This window comes from Amblyraja radiata, chromosome 5, assembly GCF_010909765.2.
Source record: "Amblyraja radiata isolate CabotCenter1 chromosome 5, sAmbRad1.1.pri, whole genome shotgun sequence".
Taxonomy (NCBI): Eukaryota; Metazoa; Chordata; class Chondrichthyes; order Rajiformes; family Rajidae; genus Amblyraja; species Amblyraja radiata.
The window spans coordinates 111,259,503-111,286,064 of NC_045960.1; the positions used below are offsets into that span (position 1 = coordinate 111,259,503).

Here is a 26,562-nt window from a genome sequence, read left to right on the forward strand (position 1 = left end):
CCCACGTACCCGCTACGTCCCCGAGCTCCGACGTACCCGCTACGTCCCCGAGCCCCCACGTACCCGCTACGTCCCCGAGCCCCCACGTACCGGCTACGTCCCCGAGCCCCCACGTACACGCTACGTCCCCGAGCTCCCACGTACCCGCTACGTCCCCGAGCCCCCACGTACCCGCTACGTCCCCGAGCCCCGACATACCCGCTACGTCCCCGAGCCCCCACGTACCCGCTACGTCCCCGAGCCCCCACGTACCCGCTACGTCCCCGAGCCGCGACGTACCCGCTACGTCCCCGAGCTCCCACGTACCGCTACGTTCCCGAGCCCCCACGTACCCGCTACGTCCCCGAGCCGCGACGTACCCGCTACGTCCCCGAGCTCCCACGTACCCGCTACGTCCCCGAGCCCCCACGTACCCGCTACGTCCCCGAGCCGCGACGTACCCGCTACGTCCCCGAGCTCCCACGTACCCGCTACGTCCCCGAGCTCCCACGTACCGCTACGTTCCCGAGCTCCGACGTACCCGCTACGTCCCCGAGCTCCCACGTACCCACTACGTCCCCGAGCCCCCACGTACCCGCTACGTCCCCGAGCCGCGACGTACCCGCTACGTCCCCGAGCTCCCACGTACCCGCTACGTCCCCGAGCTCCCACGTACCGCTACGTTCCCGAGCTCCGACGTACCCGCTACGTCCCCGAGCCGCGACGTACCCGCTACGTCCCCGAGCTCCGACGTACCCGCTACGTCCCCGAGCCGCGACGTACCCACTACGTCCCCGAGCCCCCACGTACCCGCTACGTCCCCGAGCCCCCACGTACCCACTACGTTCATTCTCCGTGCTTACCACAAGTTTGATTTTTTTAACACTCGGGAGAGCTCTTGGAATGAACTCGTACCGTGGGACAGGGCTTTTAGACAGGTACATGGATAGGACAGGTTGGAGAATATGGGCTAAATGCGGGCAGGTGGGACTAGTGTAGCTGGGACATTGTTGGTTGGTGTGGGAAGTTGGGGCGAAGGGCCTGTTTCCATGCTGTATCACTCTATGACTGTGACTCTTGCCATAGAGGGAGTACAGAGAAGGTTCACCAGACTGATTCCTGGGATGTCAGGACTTTCATATGAAGAAAGACTGGATAGACTCGGCTTGTACTCGCTAGAATTTAGAAGATTGAGGGGGGATCTTATAGAAACTTACAAAATTCTTAAGGGGTTGGACAGGCTAGATGCAAGAAGATTGTTCCCGATGTTGGGGAAGTCCAGAACAAGGGGTCACAGTTTAAGGATAAGGGGGAAATCTTTTAGGACCGAGATGAGAAAAACTTTTTTCACACAGAGAGTGGTGAGTCTGTGGAATTCTCTGCCACAGAAGGTAGTTGAGGCCAGTTCATTGGCTATATTTAAGAGGGAGTTAGATGTGGCCCTTGTGGCTAAAGGGATCAGGGGGTATGGAGAGAAGGCATGTACAGGATACTGAGTTGGATGCTCAGCCATGATCATATTGAATGGCGGTGCAGGCTCGAAGGGCCGAATGGCCTACTCCTGCACCTATTGTCTATGTTTCCATGTTTCTATGACTCTATGAGTCTCTGTCTCTATGACACTGTGACTAAACATGCGGGATAGTTTGTACATACCAGGGCCAGGAGGAATCGAACAATGATGAAGCTGTAATAGTCGTTGGTGAATGCTACAGCGACTCCAAACACAAACTGAGAGACACTTGTGAACCACAGTATCGATCGTCGACCCAGTCTAGAAAAGTTAGAAGAAAAGAGTTTGAGAATAACAACTTCCAATATCTAAGTCTTCATCAAAACATAGGTACAGGTCAACCACCGATTTTCCGACAACTAGTGGTCCGGTACCTCCTTCAATCCGGACAAAATCACGAGAGGGGAACTTGAATTCCCCCCCGGAAGTCCCCCCGAAAATGTGGCGCCTAGGCTGGGTGAGGCGGCCGATCTCGACCTCATCGGGACTTCCGCGGCCGATTAGCGGGTTGAATTTGGTCCGGCAACAGGGATAATCCAGAAAGGCTCAGGGACTAAGGGTTCTGGGAAATCTGTAGTAAAGTACCAAAAACAACCTGGTACTCAACCCATCAAAGACAAAAGAACTGGTCGTTGACTTCAGGAGGAAGAGGAGAGAGGAACCTGCTCCCTTGTACATCAAAGGAGACATGGTGGAGAGAGTCACCGGCTTTAAGTTCCTGGGAATAAACATCTCCCAGGACCTCAAATGGCAAATGAACACCGTCACTCTCGTGGAGAAGTCACATCAGCGGCTGTATTTCCTGAGGTCTCTGCGGAGAGCAAACGCCCCACAGCCGCTGCTGCTGTCCTTCTACCGATGCGCCGTGGAGAGTATCCTCTCCTATGGAATCCTGGTGTGGTTTGCTAGCTGTACTGTGGCTGAGAGGAGGGCGCTGCAGGGAATTATAAAAACTGCGCAGAGCATTACAAACGCTCAACTGCCCACCTTGGATGACATATATAGGGCCCGATGCTTGCGCCGGGCCACAAATATCAAGCAGGACACATCCCACCCTGCCAACCACCTTTTTACTCTGCTACCCTCTGGGAGGCGATTCAGGTCTCTGAAGGCTTAAAAATAGTTTCTACCCATGTGCGATAAAAGAGCTAAATTCCAACAGAGAACACTGGGGAAGCAAAATGTAATTCCAAGAAATGCCGCCAAATTCTTTTAAACTCTTTTAAAATACTTATTTATTATTTTACTAATAAGTGTACATATGTGTTAATGGTTGTCGTGTTTGTATTTTTTTAACCGGAGGAATGGAATTTCGTTGCACAGTTTGTGCAATGACAATAAACGTATTCATTCATTCATCATTCATTCAAATGTAGTAAAGACTGCGCAGATTCATAAAAGTTATTAGCTCAGAAAATTCATACTTATCATATTTAAAGACGAAAAGTACTTGAGCACAGCGCCAGAGACCCGGGTTCCATCCCGACTACAGGTGCTGTCTGTACGGAGTTTGTACCTTCTCCCTGTGGCCGCGTGGGTTTTCTCCGGGTGCTCCGGTTTCCTCCCACACTCCAAAGACGTACAGGTTTGTAGATTAATTGGCTTGGTTTAAATGTGAAATGTAAAAACATTGTCGCTAGTGTGTGTAGGGTGGTGTTAATGTGCGGGGATCGCTGGTCGGTGCGGACTCGGTGGGCCGGAGGTCCTGTTTCTCCCTCATAAAACTAAACTAAACCAGACTCAGCGGGTCAGGCAGCATCTATGGAGGTCATGGATAGGTGACCATCAATACCCCTTTGATTCATTTGCCACTTCCCTGCACTAAAAGGCCACAGAGTCACAGAGTGATACAACGCAGAAACAGGCCCTTCTGCCCCACTGGCAGCTTTGATCGATCAGAAACGTCACCCATTCCTTCTCTCCAGGGATCCAGGCGTTGTCTATGTGTGCCTGTGATGCTGCTGCACGCAGGTTTTTCATTGTTCCTGTACCTCAATGCACTTGCGCATCCGAAAATAAACTTGCATTCTTTGGCAATGAATTCCAAAGATTCCCCACCCTCTGACTAAAGAAATTCCTCCTCATCTCCTGGCCCGGCGCTAGAGCTACTGCCCAACAATATCATCCCGACCTCTGGTGCTGTCTGTGCGGAGTTTGTACGTTCTCCCAGTGCCCTGCGTGGGTTTTTTCCCGGGAGCTCCGGATTCCTCCCGCACTCCAAAGACTTGCGGGTTTGTCGGTTAATTGGCTTCTGTAAATTGTCCACAATGTGTATGGTAGAGCTAGCATGAACGGGATGATGGGTGCGTGCTCACTCGATGGGCTGAAGGGCCTGTTCTCGTGCTGTATCTCTAATCTAAGCTAACAAAGGAGTTTAGAAGAATGAGGGGGGACATTGAAACATAGAGAATAGTGAAAGGCTTGGATAGAGTGGATGTGGAGAGAATGTTTCCACTACTGGGAGAGTCCAGGACTAGAGGTCATAGCCTCAAAATTAAAGGACATTCCTTTAGGAAGGAGATGAGGAGACATTTCTTTGGTCAGATGGTGGTGAATCTGTGGAATTCTTTGCCACAGACGGCTGTGGAGGCCAAGTCAGTGGATAATTTTAAGGCAGAGATTGATAGAGTCTTGATTAGTACGGGTGTTAGAGGTTATGGGGAGAAGGCAGGAGAATGGGGTTAGGAGGGTGAGGTAGATCAGCCATGATTGAATGGTGGAGGAGACTTGATGGGCCAAATGGCCTAATTCTACTCCTATTCCTTATGACCTTATAAACAAAGCAGGTTTAAGGTGAGGGGGGGGGAAAGATTTCATAAGAACTTGAGGGTGGTGTGTGTATGGAACGAGCTGCCGGAGGAGATAGTTGAGGCAGGGACTATCCCAACGTTTAAGAATCATTCAGGACAGGTTTGGAGGGATACGGGCCAAACGCAGGCAGGTGGGACTAGTGTAGCTGGCACATGTTGGCCGGTGTGGGCAAGTTGGGCCGAAGGGCCTGTTTCCACGCAGTATCACTCTATGACTAGTGTAGCTGGGACATGTTGGCCGGTGTGGGCAAGTTGGGCCGAAGGGCCTGTTTCCACACAGTATCATTCTATGACTAGTGTAGCTGGGACATGTTGGCCGGTGTGGGCAAGTTGGGCCGAAGGGCCCGTTTCCACGCAGTATCACTCAATGACTAGTGTAGCTGGCACATGTTGGCCGGTGTGGGCAAGTTGGGCCGAAGGGCCTGTTTCCACGCAGTATCAGTCTATGACTAGTGTAGCTGGGACATGTTGGCCGGTGTGGGCAAGTTGGGCCGAAGGACCAGTATGCACGCTGTAAAGGGCCTGTTCCACTTGGATATTTTTCCAGCAACTGCCGGCATCATATCAGTGTCGCCAAAAGATTTTGAACATTTCAAAATCCAGCGGAGACCAAAAAAAATCTCGACACTCGAAAAAACACCGGTCGCCAATACGCCATCACGCGGCGAATGTTTCGGTGACCTGATACGTCGGTCAATGATGCCGGCAGTCACCGAAAATAATCAGCCAAGTGGGACAGGCCCTTAAGACTCGAGGACTCTAAACATTGTCATCTGTCAGTTTTCCAACATTTAGTGTGAGCGTGGGATCTTTGTCTACCTTTTTATTTAAAACCATCTGCTTTGCTAGCCTTGGCACTAACCGTGTAGATTGCCAGTTTATCAAAACCGGCAGAGGGTTGGAATGCAAAATGTGCTTTGCCGTTCCTGTAAAGGCATTAAACTATTCAAACAAACAGCAGGGATATAATGTAGACAAAAATGCTGGAGAAACTCAGCGGGTGACAATAGAGCAATAACATTCTTCACAGACAGTCCGTAAGCTGTCTGTGCGGACAATAGACAATAGGTGCAGGAGTAGGCCATTCGGCCCTTCGAGCCAGCACCGCCATTCAATGTGATCATGGCTGATCATCCCCAATCAGTACCCCGTTCCTGCCTTCTCCCCATATCCCCTGACTCCGTTATCTTTAAGAGCCCTATCTAGCTCTCTCTTGAAAGCATCCAGAGAACCGGCCTCCACCGCCCTCTGAGGCAGAGAATTCCACAGACTCACCACTGTCTGTGAGAAAAAATGCTTCCTCGTCTCCGTTCTAAATGGATTACTCCTTATTCTTGAACTGTGACCCCTGGTTCTGGACTCTGGACTCCCCCAACATCGGGAACATGTTTCCTGCCTCTAGCGTGTCCAAGCCCTTAACAATCTTATATGTTTCAATGAGATACAAGCCCAGCTGCTTCATTCTCTCAGCATATGACAGTCCCGCCATCCCGGGAATTAACCTTGTAAGTGAGAGTGGGAGGAAACTGGAGCACCCGGAGAAAACCCACGCTGTCACAGGGAGAAGGTGCAAACTCCACCTACAGACGGTCCCCAAGGTCAGGATCGAACCAGTGTCTCTGGCGCTGTGAGGCAGCGGTTCTACCCGCTGTGCAGAGTGGTGGGTGCCTGGAACGAGCTGCCTGGGATGGTCATTATATCCATGCATAAGAAGGAAACTGCAGATGCTGGAAAATCGAAGGGGACAAAAATGCTGGAGAAACTCAGCGGGTGAGGCAGCATCTATGGAGCAAAGGAAATAGGCAACGTTTCTTATTGAAACATATGATTGTTAAGGGCTTGGACACGCTGGAGGCAGGAAACATGTTCTCGATGTTGGGGGAGTCCAGAACCAGGGGCCACAGTTTAAGAATAAGGAGTAAGCCATTTAGAACGGAGACGAGGAGACACTTTTTCTCACAGAGAGTGGTGAGTCTGTGGAATTCTCTGCCTCAGAGGGCGGTGGAGGCCGGTTCTCTGGATACTTTCAAGAGAGAGCTAGATAGGGCTCTTAAAGATAGCGGAGTCAGGGGATATGGGGAGAAGGCAGGAACGGGGTACTGATTGGGGATGATCAGCCATGATCACATTGAATGGCGGTGCTGGCTCGAAGGGCCGAATGGCCTACTCCTGCACCTATTGTCTATTGTCTGCACAGACAGATTACGGACTGTCTGTGAAGAATGTTATTGCTCTATTGTCGGTATATGGGATAAGTAAACACTCTTGAGCCCCGTGACCTCTGAGGCCTACACTTTGCCTGTGACAGGGCACAGAATAAAGATAGCCAAGTGGGAAGGGCCCCGCAAACAGGTATTCTAACCCACCTGTTCAACCTGAGCTTGCGTCTACAGAAGGTTCCAAGGCTGTGGAAAACATCTTGCCTGGTACCTGTCCCAAAGAAGACCCATCCCACTCTCCACAATGACTACAGACCAGTAGCGCTCACTTCACATATAATGAAGACATTTGAGAGACTTGTCCTTTCCTACATCAGGACTAGTGGGTCAAATCAAATGGATCCTTTACAGTTTGCATATCAGCCTAACATCAGTGTCGATGATGCCCTCGTTTACATGCTGCAGAGGGTGTACACACATTTGGACACTACTGATGCATCTGTAAGGATTACATTTTTTGACTTCTCAAGCGCCTTCAACACAATTCAGCCCCGACTGCTAGGGGAGAAGATGGAGAAGATGAAAGTGGATCCATCACTGGTACTGTGGTGTTTGGATTACCTTTCCCTCAGACCACAGTATGTGCGCCTACAGAACAGTGTCTCGGGCACCATCTTGAGCAGCACAGGGGCTCCACAAGGAACTGTGCTGGCTCCGTTCCTGTTTACCATCTACACAGCGGATCTCCAATATAACACCAACAGCTGCTTTTTGCAGAAGTTTTCGGATGACACAGCTGTTGTCGGCCTCATTAAAGGGGGCAATGAGGAGGAGTATAGAGACATACTAAGTAACTTTGTGGAGTGGAGTGCACACAATAACCTCCATCTTAACACCAAAAAAACCAAGGAGATAGTTGTGGACTTCAGGAGGGGGAGGAGGAGGACTCAAGCAACACCAATCACCATTAAGGGCACTGAGGTGGAGGTGGTCGCTAACCATAGGTACCTTGGGGTGCAGCTTGACAGTGAGCTGGACTGGAAGTGTCATATGGAGGCGGTGTACAGGAAGGGACAAAGCCGACTGTATTTTTTAAGGAGGCTGAGGTCATTTAACATCTGCCAACCCCTACTGTGCAGTGTCTACCATTCAGTGGTGGCCAGTGCTTTGTTTTTTGCTGTGGCCTGTTGGGGAGATGGCGCCCGCAAAGCGGACAAAAACAGACTGGATAAGCTGATCAGGAAGGCCGGCTCAGTGGTCGGGGCTGAGCAACGAACGGTCCAGCAGGTGGCAGAGGCCAGAACTCTGAACAAACTGGGTTCAATAATGACCAACCCCACTCACCCACTCCATGCCCTGAAGGTGATCAAGAGCAGCATCTTCAGTCAGAGACTGATTGCACCAATGTGCAAAACTGAGAGACATAGGAAGTCCTGTTTACCAGCTGCTATAAGGTTATATAATGCGCATAAATAACTGCACTTTTTTTAATTAATTGTATTTTAACTTGTATTTTAACGTATTTTAACTTGTTAAGTATGGAAGCTATTTGAGGAAATGTGTGGTGTTATGTCTGTCTTGAAGCTGTCGTGGCACTGTAATTTCCTGTAAAGGATTATTAAAGGTATAATCTATAATCTATCTATCTAAACTGCAGCAGACGCCCGTGACTGAGGTGAACAGATAACGTCTGAACCTCACAGTAACGTCGGCGGTTGAAAACATACTGACGGTGTGATAATATTCAAGGCAAAGCATTTCTCAGTAAATTATGACTATCACCACCTCCTGCCCCATATCAGTGAGCAAGTTCTGATGTAGGCACAGAGCGCTGGAGTAACTCAGCGGGACAGGCAGCATCTGTGGAGAACATGGATAGGTGACGTTTCACAGAGTGCTGTAGTAACTCAGCGGGTCAGGCAGCATCTGTGGAGAACATGGAGAGGTGACGTTTCAGGTCGTGACCCTTCATAGTTTTAGTACTATCTGGACTCTGTTGGCAAAACACACAGTGCGAGAGCAACTCTGCCGGTCAGGCAGCATCTCTGGGGGGAAATGACCAGTAAATGTTTAGTTTAAGAAGATAGGCACAAAATGCCATAGTAACTCAGCGGGACAGGCAACATCTCTAGAGTCGAGGAATGGGTGAAGAATGGGTTTAGGGTCAAGGCAGTCTGAAGAAGGGTTTAATCTCGAAACGTCACCCATTCCTCTCCAGAGTTGCTGCCTGTCCCGCTGAGTTACTCCAGCATTTTATAGACAATAGACAATAGTTGCAGGAGTAGGCCATTTGGCCCTTCGAGCCAGCACCGCCATTCAATATGATCATGGCTGATCATCCCTAATCAGTACCCCGTTCCTACCTTCTCCTCTGACTCCGCTATTTTTAAGAGCCCTATCTAGCTCTCTCGTGAAAGCATCCAAAGAACCTGCCTCCACCACCCTCTGAGGCAGAGAATTCCACAGACTCACCACTCTCTGTGAGAAAAAGTTTCCTCGTCTCCGTTCTAAATGGCTTACTCCTTATTCTTAAACTGTGGCCCCTGGTTCTGGACTCCCCCAACATCGGGAACATGTTTCCTGCCTCTAGTGTGTCCAAGCCCTTAACAATCTTATATGTTTCAATGAGGTGCCCTCTCATCCTTCTAAGACACTAAATGTTCCTTCCTACACAATGTTTAGTTTAGTTTGGGTTAGCTTAGTTTATTGTCACGTGTACTGAGGTACAGTGAAAAGCTTTAGGTCCCATCATCTTTAACACTATTCTTTCTCCACAGATTCAGTCTTGCCTGCTGACTATTCCCATAATTTTTCTGTAGTCGCATTAGTAATTCAGAAAATGTTCAAGAAGAAACTGCAGATGCTGGAGAATCGAAGGTAGACAAAATTGCTGGAGAAACTCAGAGGGTGCGGCAGCATCTATGGACCCGCTGTGTTTCTCCAGCAATTTTGTCTACCTTAGTAATTCAGAAAGTTGGGCCGTATATTCTGTGGACACCAGGAACAGCACATGCTAGAATCTGGAGAAAAACACTTCACTGAGGCAGAGAATTCCACACTCACAACTCTCTGTGTGAAAAAGTGTTTCCTCGTCTGTTCTAAATAGCTTACCCCTTATTCTTAAACTGTGGCCCTTGGTCTGGACTCCCCCAACATCGGGAACATGTTTCCTGCCTCCAGCGTGTCCAAACCCTTAATAATCTTATATGTTTCAATATTCCCTCTCATCCTTCTAAACTCCAGAGTATACAAGCCTGTACAAGTCAAGAGAGTTTTATTGTCATGTGTCCCAGATAGGACCATAAAATTCTTGCTTGCTGCAGCACAACAGGATATATAAACATAATACAGAACAGGAGATAAAAGTTCAGTATGTCTATATACCATAAACCATATATATACACAATAAATAAACAGATAAAATGCAATAGGCTGTTATTGTTCAGAGCTTGTTTGATGTCGTATTTAGTAGTCTGATGGCTGTGGGGAAGTAGCTATTCCTGAACCTGGATGTACCAGATTTCAGGCTCCTGTACCTTCTTCCCGATGGCAACGGAGAGATGAGTGTGTGGCCAGGATGGTGTGGGTCCTTGATGATGTTGGCTGCCTTTTTGAGGCAGCGACTGCGATAGATCCCTTCGATGGTGGGGAGGTCAGAGCCGATGATGGACTGGGCAGTGGTCACAAGATTTACGAGGATGTTGCCAGGACTAGAGGGTGTGAGCTACAGGGAGAGGTTGAGCAGGTTGGGTCTCTATTCCTTGGAGCGCAGGAGGATGAGGGGTGATCTTATAGAGGTGTACAAAATCATGAGAGGAATAGATCGGGTAAGCTGGATGGCAAAGAAAAGACTGGATGTCAATTGTCTTGTCGCTGTCTGAGCTGAAGGAATGGTTCGAAGGTTTTGAAATATTTGACTGAGAAAATTAAAACGTGAATTACAAATGAAACTAGAGATTCATCGAGAGAGTTAGCAACAGCCGCTAGGCTTAAGAACACAGAAAGTGCTGGAGTAAGGTAAACAAAAGTGCTGGAGAAACTTAGCGGTGATGGCAGCATCATCTATGGAGCGATGGAAATAGGCAACGTTTCGGGTCGAAACCCTTCTTCAGACTGATGTAGGATGGGGGGCGGGGAGAAGAAAGGAGAAAGGAAGAGGAGGAGCCAGAGGGCTGAGGGACAGCTGAGAAGGGGAGGAGACAGCAAAGGCTACCGGAAATTGGAGAAGTCAATGTTTATGCCGTTAGGGTGCAGACTGCCCAAGCGGAATATGAGGTGCTGCTCCTCCAATTTCCGGTGGTGCTCACTCTGGCCATGGAGGAGGCCCAGGACAGAGAGGTCGGATTCGGATTGGGAGGGGGAGTTGAAGTGCTGAGCCACAGGGAGATCAGGTTGGTTATTGCGAACTGTGCGGAGGTGTTGGGCGAAACGATCGCCAAGCCTACGCTTGGTCTCACCGATGTAGAGCAGCTGACACCTAGAGCAGCGGATACAATAGATGAGGTTGGAGGAGATGCAGATGAACCTCTGCCGCACCTGGAAAGACTGCTTGGGTCCTTGAATGGAGTCGTGGGGGGAAGTAAAGCGACAAGTGTAGCATCTCTTGCGGTTGCAAGGAAAAGTGCCCGGGGAGGGGGTGGTGTGGGAGGGAAGGGAAGAATTGACAAGGGAGTTAAGGAGGGAGCGGTCGTTGCGGAAAGCAGACAGGGGGGGGAAGATGGGAAGTGCTGGAGTAACTCAGCAGGTGAGGCCGTAACTGTGGAGAACATGGATAGGTGAACATGGATTCACGAGTAGCGATAGGCCTGGATAGAGTGGATGTGGAGAGGATGTTTCCACTAGTGAGAGAGTCTAGGACCAGAGGCCACAGCTTCAGAATAAAAGGACGTTCCTTTAGAAAGGAGATGAGGAGAAATTTCTTTAGTCAGAGGGTGGTGAATCTGTGGAATTATTTGGCGTAGACGGCTGTGGAGACCAATGGCTATTTTTAAGGTGGACATTGATAGATTCTTGATTTGTACCATGATAGATCAGCCATGATTGAATTGTGTAGTAGACTTGATGGGCAGAGTGGTCTAATTATGCTGCTATCACTTATGAACATGGACAGGTGACTTTTCGGGTCGGGACCGTTCCTCAGACTGAAACGTCACCACCCTCTGACTAGAGAAATCCCTCCTCCCATTCCCCTGAGTCTGAAGAAGGGTCTCGACCCGAAACGTCACCTATTCCTTCTCTCCAGAGATGCTGCCTGTCCCGCTGAGTTATGGACCTGTCCCACTTAGGAGACTCGATAGGCGACTGCCAGGGACTAGCTTTAGTGCACCTACGACACCTGGCATGAACCTACGACAGCAAAAAATGTCGCCACTGTTGCCGAAAATTTTTCAACATGTTGAAAATTTTGTGGCAGTCGCCTGTAGTCACCCATTAAAATCGCCCATGTGGGACAGGCCCATAACTCCAGCATTCTGCGTCTGTCTTTTGCATCTAGAAGGATGAGAGGCAATCTCATTGAAACATATAAGATTGTTAAGGGTGTGGACACACTAGAGGCAGGAAACATGTTCCCGATGTTGGGGGAGTCCAGAAACAGGGGCCACAGTTTAAGAATAAGGAGTGAGCCATTTAGAACGGAGACGAGGATTTTTCTCACAGAGAGTGGTGAGTCTGTGGAATTCTCTGCCTCAGAGGGCGGTGGAGGCAGGTTCTCTGGATGCTTTCAAGAGAGAGCTAGATAGGGCTCTTAAAGATAGCGGAGTCAAGGGATATGGGGAGAATGCAGGAACGGGGTACTGATTGGGGATGGTCAGCCATGATCACATTGAATGGCGGTGCTAGCTCGAAGGGCCGAATGGCCTACTCCTGCACCTATTGTCTATTGTCTATTGTCTTCAAACTCGGACTCACCGGTCTGCAATATCTCCGAACACGACGGCTCCGAGCAAGACTCCAAGCATGAAGATGGGCTGGGTGAGTTTAGCCAGCCATGCCCGCTCACACACCAGGTCCCACTCGGTCACGATGCTGTCGGTGATGTGGCCCTGGTCGTAGTTGAAGCCGTCGGCGCAGGGGAACCGCGACCGGTTGCCCGCGAAGGCGTGGGCCAGCTCGGAGCTGCCGAGACGTTGGTAGCGGCTGCATTGTTCCGCCTCCCACACCTCTCCGTTCTCCAGCCGCCCCACCACCCGCTGGGTCCCCGGCGTCCACAGATCCCACAGAGCCGCGGGGTCGTCCGTCCTGTTGGCCACCAGGATTGTGGTCACGTTGCCCGGCAGCCTGCACATAAACTCTGGCGTGGCAGCGAGGAACACCGAGGCCAGGTAGTGGATCCCACACGCAATAGTCTGCAAGTTGACCACGAAATAGACAGTCGCTTGGAATCTGTAAAAGGCAACGACATCAGACTTGTTTACAATTAGTCAATTAGTACAATTGGTACAAGAGATACAGCGCAGAAAACAGGCCCTTCGGCCCACCGGGTCCGTGCCGACCAGCGATCCCCGCACACTTATAGCCCTGTCCCACGGTACGAGTTCATTCCAAGAGCTCTCCCGAGTTTAAAAATCAAATCAAACTCGTGGTAAGCACGGAGAATGAACGTAGCGGGTACGTCAGAGCTCGGGGATGTCTCTTAGCGGCTCGTAACGCTAACGGCAGGCACTCGGGAAGACTCGCTAACGGCAGGTAAGAACGGGAAGACACTCGTGAAGATTTTTCAACAGGTTGAAAAATGTCCACGAGAGCCCCGAGTACCGACGAGTGGCCATTACCGCAAATCTCCGAGTTCGAATCAGGGCAAACTCGGGGGAGCTCTTGGAATGAACTCGTACCGTGGGATGTGGGTTTAACACTGTCCAACACGCACTATGGCCAATTTTACACTTAGACCAATCCAATTAACCTACAAACCTGTACGTCTATGGAGTGTGGGAGGAAACCGAACATCTCGGATAGACAATAGACAATAGACAATAGGTGCAGGAGTAGGCCTTATCGGCCCTTCGAGCCAGCACCGCCATTCAATGTGATACTGGCTGATCATCCCCAATCAGTACCCCGTTCCTGCCTTCTCCCCATATCCCCCTGACTCCGCTATCTTTAAGAGCCCTATCTAGCTCTCTCTTGAAAGCATCCAGAGAACCGGCCTCCACCGCCCTCTGAGGCAGAGAATTCCACAGACTCATCACTCTCTGTGTGAAATGTGGATAAAATCCACGCAGGTCAGTCACAGAGAGAATGTATAGACAGCAACTGTAGTCAGGATCCTACACACACCAGGGACAATTTTTACATTTATACGAAGCCAATTAACCCACAAACCTGTACGTCTTTGGAGTGTGGGACGAACACGAAGATCTCGGAGAAAACCCACGCAGGTCACGGGGAGAACGTACAAACTCCGTACAGACAGCACCCGTAGTCGGGATCGAACCCGGGTCTCTGGCGCTGCAAGCGCTGTAAGGCAGCAACTCTACCGCTGCGCCACCGCGCCACCCACGGTGTTTACAGATACAGCCCGGAAACAGGCCCTTCGAATTGTGAAAGGCTTGGATAGAGTGGATGTGGAGAGGATGTTTCCACTAGTGGGAGAGTCTAGGAACAGAGGTCAGAGTCTCAGAATTAAAGGACATTCCTTTAGGAAGGAGATGAGGATGAATTTCTCTAGTCAGAGGGTGGTGAATCTGTGGAATTCATTGCCACAGACGGCTGTGGAGGCCACGTCAATGGATATTTTTAAGGCGGAGGTAGATAGATTCTTGAATAGTGCGGGTGTCAGGAGTTATGGGGAGAAGGCAGGAGAATGGGGTTAGGAGGGAGAGATAGATCAGCCATGATTGAGTGGCGGAGTAGACTTGATGGGACGAATGGCCTGATTCCGCTCCTATCACTTATGACCTTATCTCGGAGTAAACCCACATGGTCTCAGGGAGAACGTACAAACTCCATACAGACAGCACCCGTAGCCAGGATTGTAAACTCAAAGAGCCTCTGTAAATTGCCCCTAGTGTGTAGGCAGTGGATGAGAAAGTAGGAAAACATAACTAGTGTGAACGGGCGATCGATGGTCAGCATGGACTTGGTGGGCTGAAGGGCCTGTTTCCACACTGTATCCTTTTATGGGTGGCACGGTGGCGCAGCGGTAGAGTTGCTGCCTCACGGCGCCAGAGACCTGGGTTCGATCCTGACCATAGGTGCTGTCCGTACGGAGTTTGCACGTTCTCCCCGTGACCTGTGTGGGTTTTCTCCAGGTGCTCCGGTTTCCTCCCACATTGCAAAGACGTACAGGTTTGTAGGTTAAGTGGCTTCGGATAGTATTAGTGTGCGCTCATTGTTGGTCAGCGCGGACTTGATGGGCTGAAGGGCCTGTTTCCACTTTGTAGGTATGTTGCAAAGCCTACCTGAAGCGTCGTTGAAAATCTTCCGCAGCCCGTGTGCGCGATTTTGGCGCCGTTTAGAGGGGGCGGGTTTAAAACGCGATTTTCTCTAGGCTGTTCAAATCGAAGATGTTCAGCCTAGTTAATTATTAACGAAAAATCGCTGGAAGACCCCGTCGCAAAAGCTATTATTAGGTTTAAAGGCCTCGTATAATAGTTATAGTAGTTTAAAAATCAGTCTCTAAACCCGCGACCGGCAGCAACCGCAGGGTCTCATAAAGCAAATATCTGAAGGTATGCTGTATATTTTTACATTAAAAAGGGCTTCTAAAGATCCCTTTATACAAAGTTTAATATTGCGAGTAGCTCATTTTGGGCCTACTATATCGCGCAGTATTTTTCTGGGCATTTGGGGGCACAAATCTACCGCAATGTGAACGTTCTAAACCAGCGCGTTCCACAGGATCCCACTGGAAAGCTGATTTAAATGGGCATTTATTTACAGCAATTAAACACTAAATTCCTTCCATTTGGCCTATAAATTAATGTAAATGAGATTTTAAAATCATGTTTTATTGTGAATTATTTGTGAATATTATTTGGACATTTAGGCTATTTAAAAATGTTAATCATTTATTAAGAAATGGATAGATGTTTAGATCTAGTAATTGAAGTCTGAAATTAGCTACAATTAGGTAACTAACTAATTATATGCTTTAATTTCAGGTCATCCAAGTAAGATTATTTTATATTTGTTTCAGAATGCTTCAATCTATGATAACTGAAAATTTCATTCAGTTCTCTTAATTTTTAAGAAAGTTATGGGCTTTTGACTGTTCACGATCACAGCTTTTTTGTTATGTCCATAGAAAATCAATAGGGAACAAGATGCTCATTTCCCAGTATGAAAATGGCCATAACTTTTTAAATACTTGAGATATGAAAGTGAATTAGGTGTCAAATTAAACTTATTTTTATGCTTTATCTGATGGGATAAATTACAGACTTGATTTTTTAAATCTCAAAAGTTTGTAACATTGCTACACTTTGTATCTCTGAACTAAACTAAACTGAATCGTAAGTTATGAGCCCGAGTTTTTTAAATAGTTTATATTTAATTCACCCAACAGTAAGAATATTGATTTCTCTAATTTCAGGCACCTCCTGGCTTCCCTCTCTCTCCACCGCTGCAGGCTCGAAGGGCCGAATGGCCTACTCCTGCACCCATTGTCTATTGTGTACAGTCAGAGATAACACCTCTGCCGTTTATGAGTGGGCAGCACAGTGGCAAAGTGAGTTGTCGCCTCACTGCTGTATCTCTGGCTATAAAGGCTATCTAATCATCTAATCTAATCTAATCTAAGGTGAGCTGTATGTCCACAGTCTAAAGTAAAATACATTTGGATATGGACATGGATGGTAAAGGTTTAGTCTTTAGAGGGATATGGGGCAAATGGGACTAGTGTCGATGTGGCATCTTGGTCGGCATGGACAATCTCACTGCACGGGTGCTGGCAGTTGAAGTGTGGGAGGAAACCGAGGAACTCGGAGAAAACCCACGCAGGTCACGGGGAGAACGTGCAAACTCCGTACAGACAGCACCCGTAGTCAGGATGGAACCCGGATCTCTGGCGCTGTGAGGCAGCAACTCGAGGGGCCGAATGGCCTACTCCTGCACCTATTGTCTATTGCAGGGGTTCCCAACCTTTTTTTCGTCCCGTTTACCCCCCGGCAACTTTTCGAAAGTAAGTTTACCCCCACCCTGTTCAGCAATTTGAGTTGACGCGTCCACCATAATGAAGCAACCGACAATGGGGACATTTTAAAATACTGTTTTTAACAGATCCAGAATCAACAAATTTACCCTTGGTCTATTGTCTATTGTCTATTGTCTATTGAAACCAGAGATCCCGGAGAAAACCCACGCAGGTGACAGGGAGAACGTGCAAACTCCGTACAGGCAGCGCCCGTAGTCAGGATGGAACCCGGGTCTCCGGCGCTGTGAGGCAGCAACCACCAGCACCATTCAATCATAACGCACCTCTTCTCAACACACACAGAACATAGAACAGGGCAGGAGCGGAGCAGGCCCTTCTGCCCACAGTTTACCTGACGACATTGTGTAGGCTTTCACTTTAGAGATACAGCAGGCAAATAGGCCCTTCGGCCCCCACCGGGTCCGAGCCCACCTGCAATCACGCCGCACACTAACGCTATCCTACAAACCTGGGACAATTTACAATATTACCAAAGTCAATTAAACCTGCAAATCTGTACGTCTGTGGATTGTGGGATGAAACCGGAGCACCCGGAGAAAACCCACGAGGTTCCAGGGAGAAAATGCAAACTCTGTGTAGACAGCACCCGAGTCTCTGGCTCTGTGAGGCTGCATCTCAAGATAGACTATATGATGTAACCTCATCTGCCAGCATGTGATCCATGCCCCTCCGTTCCCTGCATGTCCATGTGTCCAGTTACTTACTGCCTTTTAACCATGACCACCGTATCTGCCTCCACCACCACCCCTGACAACATGCTCCTGACACCCACCACCTCTTGTGTAGAAAAACTGCCCGCACATGCCCTTTCAACCATGTCCCTTTCATTTTAAATTATTGCCCTGTTAGTTTTGACAGTTCCACCATCGGGGAAAAAGTGTTTTGACAAGGTTAATTCCCGGGATGGCGGGACTGTCATATGCTGAGCGAATGGAGCAGCTGGGCTTGTACACTCTGGAGTTTAGAAGGATGAGAGGAACTCTCATTGAAACATATAAGATTGTTAAGGGCTTGGACGCGCTAGAGGCAGGAAACATGTTCCCGATGTTGGGGGAGTCCAGAACCAGGGGTCACAGTTTAAGAATAAGGAGTAAGCCATTTAGAACGGAGACAAGGACACACAACTTTTCTCACAGAGAGTGGTGAGTCTGTGGAATTCTCTGCCTCAGAGGGCGGTGGAGGCCGGTTCTCTGGATGCTTTCAAGAGAGAGCTAGATAGGGCTCTTAAAGATAGTGGAGTCAGGGGATATGGGGAGAAGCCAGGAACGGGGTACTGATTGGGGATAGAAACATAGAAAATAGGTGCAGGAGTAGGCCATTCGGCACTTCGAGACTGCACTGCCATTCAATATGATCATGGCTGGTCATCCAACTCAGTATCCTGTCACATTGAATGGCGGTGCTGGCTCGAAGGGCCGAATGGCCTACTCCTGCACCTATTGTCTATTGACTATTGACTGCCTGCCCGCCTTAGACGTGGCTTTATAATAATCCTATCAGATCTCCCCCGACCTCCAGCGCTGCAGAGAAAACAATCCAAGTCTGTCCAAACTCTCAACGTAGCTAACACCCCCCCCCCCCCCCCCCCCCCCCCCCCACCCACCTCAAACCACAGCAGCATGCCGGTACGCTAACATTTACACTCCAAATACATTTCACAAGGTTCTTTAGAAATTGTACATCAAATTAGCCCGTGATTCTTAACCTTTTTGGCACCAGTACATGCGAACAAAACACTGTATGTGGTATGTACCTTAGTTAGGTTCCCAAACATGGGCTCAACAAATTGATATGATATTTGTGTCCCCTTCTTAACCCCCAGGAAAGCCCAGTACGAACCACTGAAATACGTTGAGGTCTAAGATCAGATTATCTTGGGAATTTAAATACTCTGCAGCTTGTGGCAAAGACACTGTGACAAATCTTCCCGACACGGTTTTTTCCCCCCAATGAAATCGAAATTCAGGAAACCAGAGAGCAAACAATCTCTGCTGTTACTCACCGTCCGAAGTGGCCAAGTTTGTCAAAGACCTTCTCCAGGGTTTGCGGTGCCATGGATATGAGAGGGACCTGCTGCCCTGCCTGTGCGGAGAGAGACAGAGAGAGAGAGAGAGAGAGAGAGAGAGAGAGAGAGAGAACTTTAAAAGAACGAAAGGTAATGAGAGACATGAGGACAACGTTAGATAAGTAGGCAGTGGGCCAACGTGGGCTCCTCCCGCCACTGGGCTCCGCCCGCCACTGGAAAAACACACATTGCACATGCCAGCAAAACTAATCTTGCAGTTATTTTCTTTCAACGTTCAATTTTAAAGCAGTCAATTGACAATAAAAATGTTAGCCTTCAAGGTAGACACAAAATGCCGGAGTAGCTCAGCGGGTCAGGCAGAGTCTCAGGAGGGAAGAAATGGGTGACGTTTTGGGTCGAGACCCTTAGAGTGATCGTCATAGAGTGATACAGCGTAGACTCAGGCCCTTCGGCCCAACTTGCCCACACCGGCCAACACATCATAGAAACATAGAAACACAGACAATGGGTGCAGGAGTAGGCCATTCGGCCCTTCGAGCCTGCACCGCCATTCAATGTGATCATGGCTGATCATCCAACTCAGTATCCTGTACCGGCCTTCTCTCCATACCCCCTGATCCCTTTAGCCACAAGGGCCACGTCTAACTCCCTCTTAAATATAGCCAATGAACTGGCCCAGTTACAATAGTAGGCCCCCCTCGGTCATGACTGACCATGGGTGATGCATCGTGGTCGGATGGAAGCCTGGGCGATCAATGTCATATGGAGGACAGGCTGTTGCCCATGCAGCACGTCCCCCCTCTCCACGTCGCTGATCGATCCAAAGGAACAGCAGGGCCGTTACAGTTTGGCACCAGCACCGTCGCAGGAGCTGCCAGAGCGAGGTTGTAGACAACGACGAACTGCCTTAGGGGCTCCGGATTTTCTTGACTCCAGGAGCCTTTTCCATGACTGGATATGGCCACAAGGCAGTGGAGGTTTTAAATCAGAGTTTTCCCTCTCCTAGATGGACCGCCTTCCCAGGCTGACGAGCCCCATCTGCCCGAGACTCGTGGGGGCGGGAGCGTCTACCTTCCCGTGCAGGTCTATAGCACCTGCCCACTGCCCACTGCCCAGGTACAATAGACAATAGACAACAGGTGCAGGAATAGGCCATTCGGCCCTTCGAGCCAGCACCGCCATTCAATGGCTGATCATTCCCAATCAGTACCCCGTTCCTGCCTTCTCCCCATATCCCCTGACTCCGCTGTCTTCAAGAGCCCTATCTAGCTCTCTCTTGAAAGTATCCAGATAACCTGCCTCCACTGCCCTCTGAGGCAGAGACACTTGTCCCACCTTCCCATATCTCTATAAACCTGTCTAAACCTGGCTTTGGAGTGTGGGAGGAAACCGGAGCACCCGGAGATAAGCCACGCAGGTCACGGGAAGAAGGTACTGACAGCGCCCAGAGTCAGGATGGAACCCGGGTCTCTGGCGCTGTGAGGCAGCAACTCTACCGCTGCGCCACCGTGCCGCCCTTGTTACAGATTAAGATACACTTTTTCACTTATGCCTGTAACTCTCTAGCGGCTGCTGCATGCTGACGTGTCACCCATGCTTACAATTTAAAGAAACATTTCATTGTTTTATTTTGAATCCTTAACCACCTTGGTGTGGTTTGCATATGACATGTGTATCTCTCTGTATCTCTGTACATCTTTGCATTTGCAGTCTCAAAGGTCACCTTGATGATGTGTACATTTTGCCCTCACCGAAGTATTATGCTCCAATCCATGGACTACACACACTTGTACAATTCTCTATCTTGTGATGAGTGATAAATGTAAATCATATAACGCAGCCTCCCTTTGCCTCAACTTTTCAATGACTTTTAAACGTGGCATCTTTGTGGGCCTGTCCCACTTAGGTGTTTATTAGCCGGTGGTCGCCGCGGTGAATGGTCGTCAGTCGTCTCCTCAGTCGCCCAAAGAGTCGTAGCGTCTTTCTGGTCGCCGCTGGATTTTCAACATGTTCAAAAATCTTCGGCGAAAATTTTCAAAAATAGGGCTCTGGTGAGACCACACCTGGAGTATTGTGTACAGTTTTGGTCTAATTTGAGGAAGGACATCCTTGTGATTGAGGCAGTGCAGCGTAGGTTCACAAGATTGATCCCTGGGATGGCGGGACTGTCATATGAGGAAAGATTGAAAAGACTAGGCTTGAATTTACTGGAGTTTAGAAGGATGAGGGGGATCTTATAGAAACTTATAAAATTATGTAAAAGGACTGGTCAAGCAATGTTGGGCGAGTCCAGAACCAGGGGCCACAGTCTTAGAAAAAAGGGGAGGCCAAAGAAGACTGAAGTGAGAAAAAACCTTTTCAGCCAGTGAGTTGTGAATTTATGGAATTCCCTGCCACAGAGGGCAGTGGAGGCCAAATCACTGGATGGATTTAAGAGAGAGTTAGATAGAGCTCTAGGGGCTAGTGGAGTCAAGGGATATGGGGAGAAGGCAGGCACGGGTTATTGATTGGGGACGATCAGCCATGATCACATTGAATGGCGGTGCTGGCTCGAAGGGCCGAATGGCCTCCTCCTGCACCTATTGTCTATTGTCTATAGACGTTGGTGCTGTCATTGGTTGTCGCCAGGTGACGGAGGGTGTCACCGGTGCTGACTTCGCTGAATTCCATCGCCTGTGGGACAGGCCCATTAGTCCAGTCGCCGTATTTCGCGGCGACCTGCTACGACTATGACCGTCGCCGGCAGTCACCTAAAAATCACCAAAGTGGGACAGGCCCACTAGGGTTGCCACGTTCTCACTCCCAAATAAAGGACAAAAGGTCAAAATACGGGACAAATTCCCGACGGCAATTCGTTGACCGACTGGGCCGTGGCTGGGTGAACGATGAGTTGGCCCCGGGTGCTGGACTGCACACAAAGCCCAGCCGGCGGGCCAGCTGAGGAGTTTTGGCCCACACGACGTTGCACGCAAAGCCCTTATCTAACTCATGAACCGATGATTGGCCATGAGAAGGAGGGGTGGTGGTGGTGTCGGCGGTAAACGAAGGTCCGAAGGTCGGACGGCTGGCCGTGCTGCTGACCGACGGGGCCACGGGCGAGGCGCTGCTGCTGCTGCTGCTGCTGCTGCACTCCACGGGCTGCACTACGTCGGGACGGGTGAGGCGCGGCCGGACGCGGCGCTCCGACCCGACAGACCCCTCGACCCGAGTAGTAGCCGTCAAATACGGGACAAGGGTGATCCCGTACGGGACAAACCAAGTTAGCCCAAAATACGGGATGTCCCGGCTAATACGGGACAGTTGGCACCCCAGGCACCTTATCAATGGTCTTCTGAAAATCTAGGTAAACAACATCTACAACCTCCCCTCTGTCTGACCTGCTATTAACTTTTTCAAAGAACTCCAGCAGATTTGTCAGGTAAGATCTTCCCTTAACAAACCTATGATGACTTCGGCCTATTTTATCATGAACTAAGTATCCCTTAACCTCATCCTTTATAATTAACTAAAATCTTACCAGCCATAGACGATAGACAATAGACAATAGGTGCAGAAGTAGGCCATTCGGCCCTTCGAGCCAGCACCGCCATTCAATGTGAACATGGCTGATTATCCACAATCATTACCCCGTTCCTGCCTTCTCCCCATATCCCCTGACTCTGCTATTTTTAAGAGCCTTATCTAGCTCTCTCTTGAAAGTATCCAGAGGACCGACCTCCACCGCCCTCTGAGGCAGAGAATTCCACAGAATCACCACTCTCTGTGCGAAAAAGTATTTCCTCGTCTCCGTTCTAAATCAGCAACGATGAGTCGGCCTATAGGGAGGAGGTCCAGCTCCTAGCAGCAAGGTGCGCTGACAACAACCTGGCCCTTAACTCCAAGAAGACCAAGGAGCTCCTTGTAGACTTCAGGAAGTCTAGGGGTGGCACGCACACCCCCATCCACATCAACAGGACGGAGGTGGAACGTGTTTCCAGCTTCAGGTTCCTGGGGGTCAACATCTCCGATGACCTCTCTTGGACCCATAATACCTCAACTCTGGTCAAGAAGGCTCACCAGCGTCTCTTCTTCCTGAGGAGACTGAAGAAGGTCCATCTGTCTCCCCAGATTCTGGTGAACTTCTACCGCTGCACCATCGAGAGCATCCTTACCAACTGTATCACAGTATGGTATGGCAACTGCTCAGTCTCCGACCGGAAAGCACTGCAGAGGGTGGTGAAAATTGCCCAACGCATCACCGGTTCCTCACTCCCCTCCATTGAGTCTGTCCAAAGCAAGTGTTGTCTGCGGAGGGCGCTCAGCATCGCCAAGGACTGCTCTCACCCCAACCATGGACTGTTTACCCTCCTACCATCCGGGAGGCGCTACAGGTCTCTCCGTTGCCGGACCAGCAGGTCCAGGAACAGCTTCTTCCCTGCGGCTGTTACACTACTCAACAATGTACCTCGGTGATTGCCAGTCACCCACCCCCCTGGACACTCCTTCACCAGGAAAATAATAATTGCACTACTATGACTGTATGCACGTAAATATAGTTCTGTAGGGGGCGCTGCTCTGGCAGCAGCCATGTCATGCAGCTCGTCAGTTTTTCAACCTTTTTTTATTTTTTTAGTATGTTTTAAAGTCTGTATTTAATGTTTCTTTGTGTGTTTTATGTGGGGGGTGGTGTGGGGGGGGGTGAGGGGGGAACCGCTTCGGTCGCCTCCTCCACGGAGAGGCGAGTTTTTCCAGGTCGCCTCCCCCGTGGCCTAACATCAAGGATCGACGCAGCCTTTCCCGGAGACGCGCCCGGGGCTTCAGCGGCGGGAGCAGCGTGGACTCTCGGCGTGGAGCGGGTGAGCCCTCGCTGGGGCTCGCTAGAGGGGAGCGCTCCGTTTCGCTGGCCCGGGGCAGCCGGCAGCCTGAAGTCGCAGCCTGAAGCCGCGGTCTGCAGAGCTCCAGCTGGTGCGGCGTCTACAGCCCGGGATCTCACGTTGGGGACCCGGGGGAAGAAGAAGCCATCACTGCCGGCCCGCGGCCGACTTCTACCGCGGGTCCGGCATGGACTTACCATCACCCCTGGAGGGGAGCTTCGACCGCCGGCCCTGCAGTCTACGGTGCTTCTGGCTGCGGCGGGGACTTTAAATCTTGACCGCCGGCCTGCGGCCTACAACAACTTAAAGCCGCGGTCTCCGGTGAGGAAGAGCCGATCCTGGACTGACTCTGGACTCTGGTCCTGACCACGGGGGGGAAATGGAGGAGGACTGGCCAAATTTTGTGCCTTCCACCACAGTGATGAATGCTGTGGTGGATGTTTGTGTTACAGTTTTATTGTGGTTGTGTGTTCTTTATTATTGTATCGCTGCAGACAACCCAAATTTCCACCAGCTTGGCTGTGTGGCAATAAATTATATCTAATCTAATCTAATCTAATATTTATTTATTGCTCATATTCTATGTCGCTTTTCCAGGGAGATGCTAACTGCATTTTGTTGTCTCTGTATTGTACACTGCACAATGACAATAAATTTAAATCTGAATCTGAATCTGAATCTTACCCCTTATTCTTAAACTGTGGCCCCTGGTTCTGGACTCCCCCCAACATCAGGAACATGTTTCCTGCCTCTAGCGTGTCCAAACCCTTAACAATCTTATATGTTTCAATAAGATTCCCTCTCATCCTTCTAAACTCCAGAGTGTACAAGCCCAGACGCTCCATTCTCTCAGCATATGACAGTCCCGCCATCCCGGGAATTAACCTTGTAAACCTACGCTGCACTCCCTGAACAGCAAGAAGTCCAGTCTGATCATTTCAAGAGGGCTTGTATACAAAAACAGGGATGTAATGCTGAGGCTCTATCAGGTGCTGGTCAGGCCGCATTTGGTATATTGTGAGCAATTTTGGGCATCATATCTGAGGAAGATACAGGTGTCAGAGGAGAAGGCAGGAGAATGGGGTTAGGAGGGAGAGATAGATCTGCCATGATTGAACGGCGGAGTAGACTTGATGGGCCGAATAGCCGAATTCTATTCCTATCACATTATCAAAGAGTCAGAGGGTCTCCAATGAGGAGACCTATGACTGTGTTTCTCTGACTCTCAGTCTCTGTATTTCTGTGTCTCTGTGTCCTGTGTCTGTGTGTCTGTGTCTCTGTGTCTGTGTCTCTGTGTCTCTGTGTCTGTGTCTCTGTGTCTGTGTCTCTGTGTCTGTGTCTCTGTGTCTCTGTGTCTCTGTGTCTGTGTCTCTGTGTCTCTGTGTCTGTGTCTCTGTGTCTCTGTGTCTGTGTCTCTGTGTCTGTGCCTCTGTGTCTCTGTGTCTGTGTGTCTCTGTCTCTGTGTCTCCGTGTGTCTCTGTGTCTGTGTCTCTGTGTCTCTGTGTCTGTGTGTCTCTGTCTCTGTGTCTCCGTGTGTCTGTGTCTGTGTGTCTGTGTCTCTGTGTCTCTGTGTCTCTGTGTCTCTGTGTCTGTGTCTCTGTGTCTCTGTGTCTCTGTGTCTGTGTCTCTGTGTCTCTGTGTCTGTGTCTCTGTGTCTCCGTGTGTCTGTGTCTGTGTGTCTGTGTCTCTGTGTCTGTGTCTCTGTGTCTGTGTCTCTGTGTCTGTGTCTCTGTGTCTGTGTCTCTGTGTCTCTGTGTCTCTGTGACTCCGTGTCTCTGTGACTCTGTGTCTCTGTGACTCCGTCTCTGTCTCTGTGTCTCCGTGTGTCTCTGTGTCTGTGTCTCTGTGTCTCTGTGTCTCTGTGTCTGTGTGTCTCTGTCTCTGTGTCTCCGTGTGTCTGTGTCTGTGTGTCTGTGTCTCTGTGTCTCTGTGTCTCTGTGTCTGTGTCTCTGTGTCTCTGTGTCTCTGTGTCTCTGTGTCTCTGTCTGTGTCTCTGTGTCTCCATGTGTCTGTGTCTGTGTGTGTGTCTCTGTGTCTGTGTCTCTGTGTCTGTGTCTCTGTGTCTGTGTCTCTGTGTCTGTGTCTCTGTGTCTCTGTGACTCCGTGTCTCTGTGACTCTGTGTCTCTGTGACTCCGTCTCTGTCTCTGTGTCTCTGTGTCTCCGTGTCTCTGTGTGTCTGTGTGTCTGTCTCTGTGTCTCTGTGTCTCTGTGACTCCGTGTCTCTGTGACTCTGTGTCTCTGTGTCTCTGTGTCTCTGTGTGTGTCTCTGTGACTCTGTGTCTCTGTGTCTCTGTGACTCTGTGTATCTGTGTCTCTGTGTCTCTGTGACTCTGTGTCTCTGTGTCTCTGTGACTCTGTGTCTCTGTGTCTCTGTGACTCTGTGTCTCTGTGACTGTGTATCTGTGTCTCCCTCACTCTGTGACTGTGTATCTGTGTCTCTGTGTCTCTGTGACTCTGTGTCTCTGTGTCTCTGTATCTGTGTCTCTGTGACTCCGTGTCTCTGTCTCAGTGTCTCAGTGTCTCTGTGACTGTGACTGTGTATCTGTGTCTCTGTGTCTCTGTGACTGTGTCTCTGTGTCTCTGTGACTCTGTGTGTCTGTGACTGTGTCTCTGTGTCTCTGTGTCTCTGTGTATCTGTGTCTGTGTCTCTGTGACTCTGTGTGTCTGTGACTGTGTCTCTGTGTCTCTGTGACTCTGTGTGTCTGTGACTGTGTCTCTGTGTCTCTGTGACTGTGTCTCTGTGTCTCTGTGACTCTGTGTGTCTGTGACTGTGTCTCTGTGACTCTGTGTCTCTGTGTCTCTGTGCCTGTGTCTCTGTGTCTCTGTGTCTGTGTCTCTGTGTCTGTGTCTGTGTCTCTGTGTCTGTGTCTCTGTGTCTCTGTGTCTCTGTGTCTCTGTGTCTGTGTCTGTGTCTGTGTCTCTGTGTCTGTGTCTCTGTGTCTCTGTGTCTCTGTGTATCTGTGTCTGTGTCTCTGTGTCTGTGTCTCTGTGTCTCTGTGACTCTGTGTCTCTGTGTCTCTGTGTGTCTGTGACTGTGACTCTGTGTCTCTGTGACTCTGTGCTGT

General features: G+C 49.8%; 1 protein-coding gene across 1 annotated transcript in view; it reads right to left on the reverse strand.

The window, feature by feature from the left end:
* The window catches only part of slc22a16 (solute carrier family 22 member 16), a 57,960-nt gene extending 39,153 nt beyond the window's left edge, over nucleotides 1-18,807 (reverse strand). Inside the window, exons 1-3 of the mRNA XM_033021986.1 lie at nucleotides 18,620-18,807; nucleotides 12,372-12,845; nucleotides 1,636-1,753 (exon numbers count right to left, since the gene is read on the reverse strand). Of these exons, the coding sequence (XP_032877877.1) occupies nucleotides 1,636-1,753; nucleotides 12,372-12,845; nucleotides 18,620-18,786 (759 nt within the window). The 5' untranslated portion in view covers nucleotides 18,787-18,807. The remainder of the gene's footprint in view (nucleotides 1-1,635; nucleotides 1,754-12,371; nucleotides 12,846-18,619) is intronic.
* Between the last annotated feature and the right edge of the window lie 7,755 nt (nucleotides 18,808-26,562).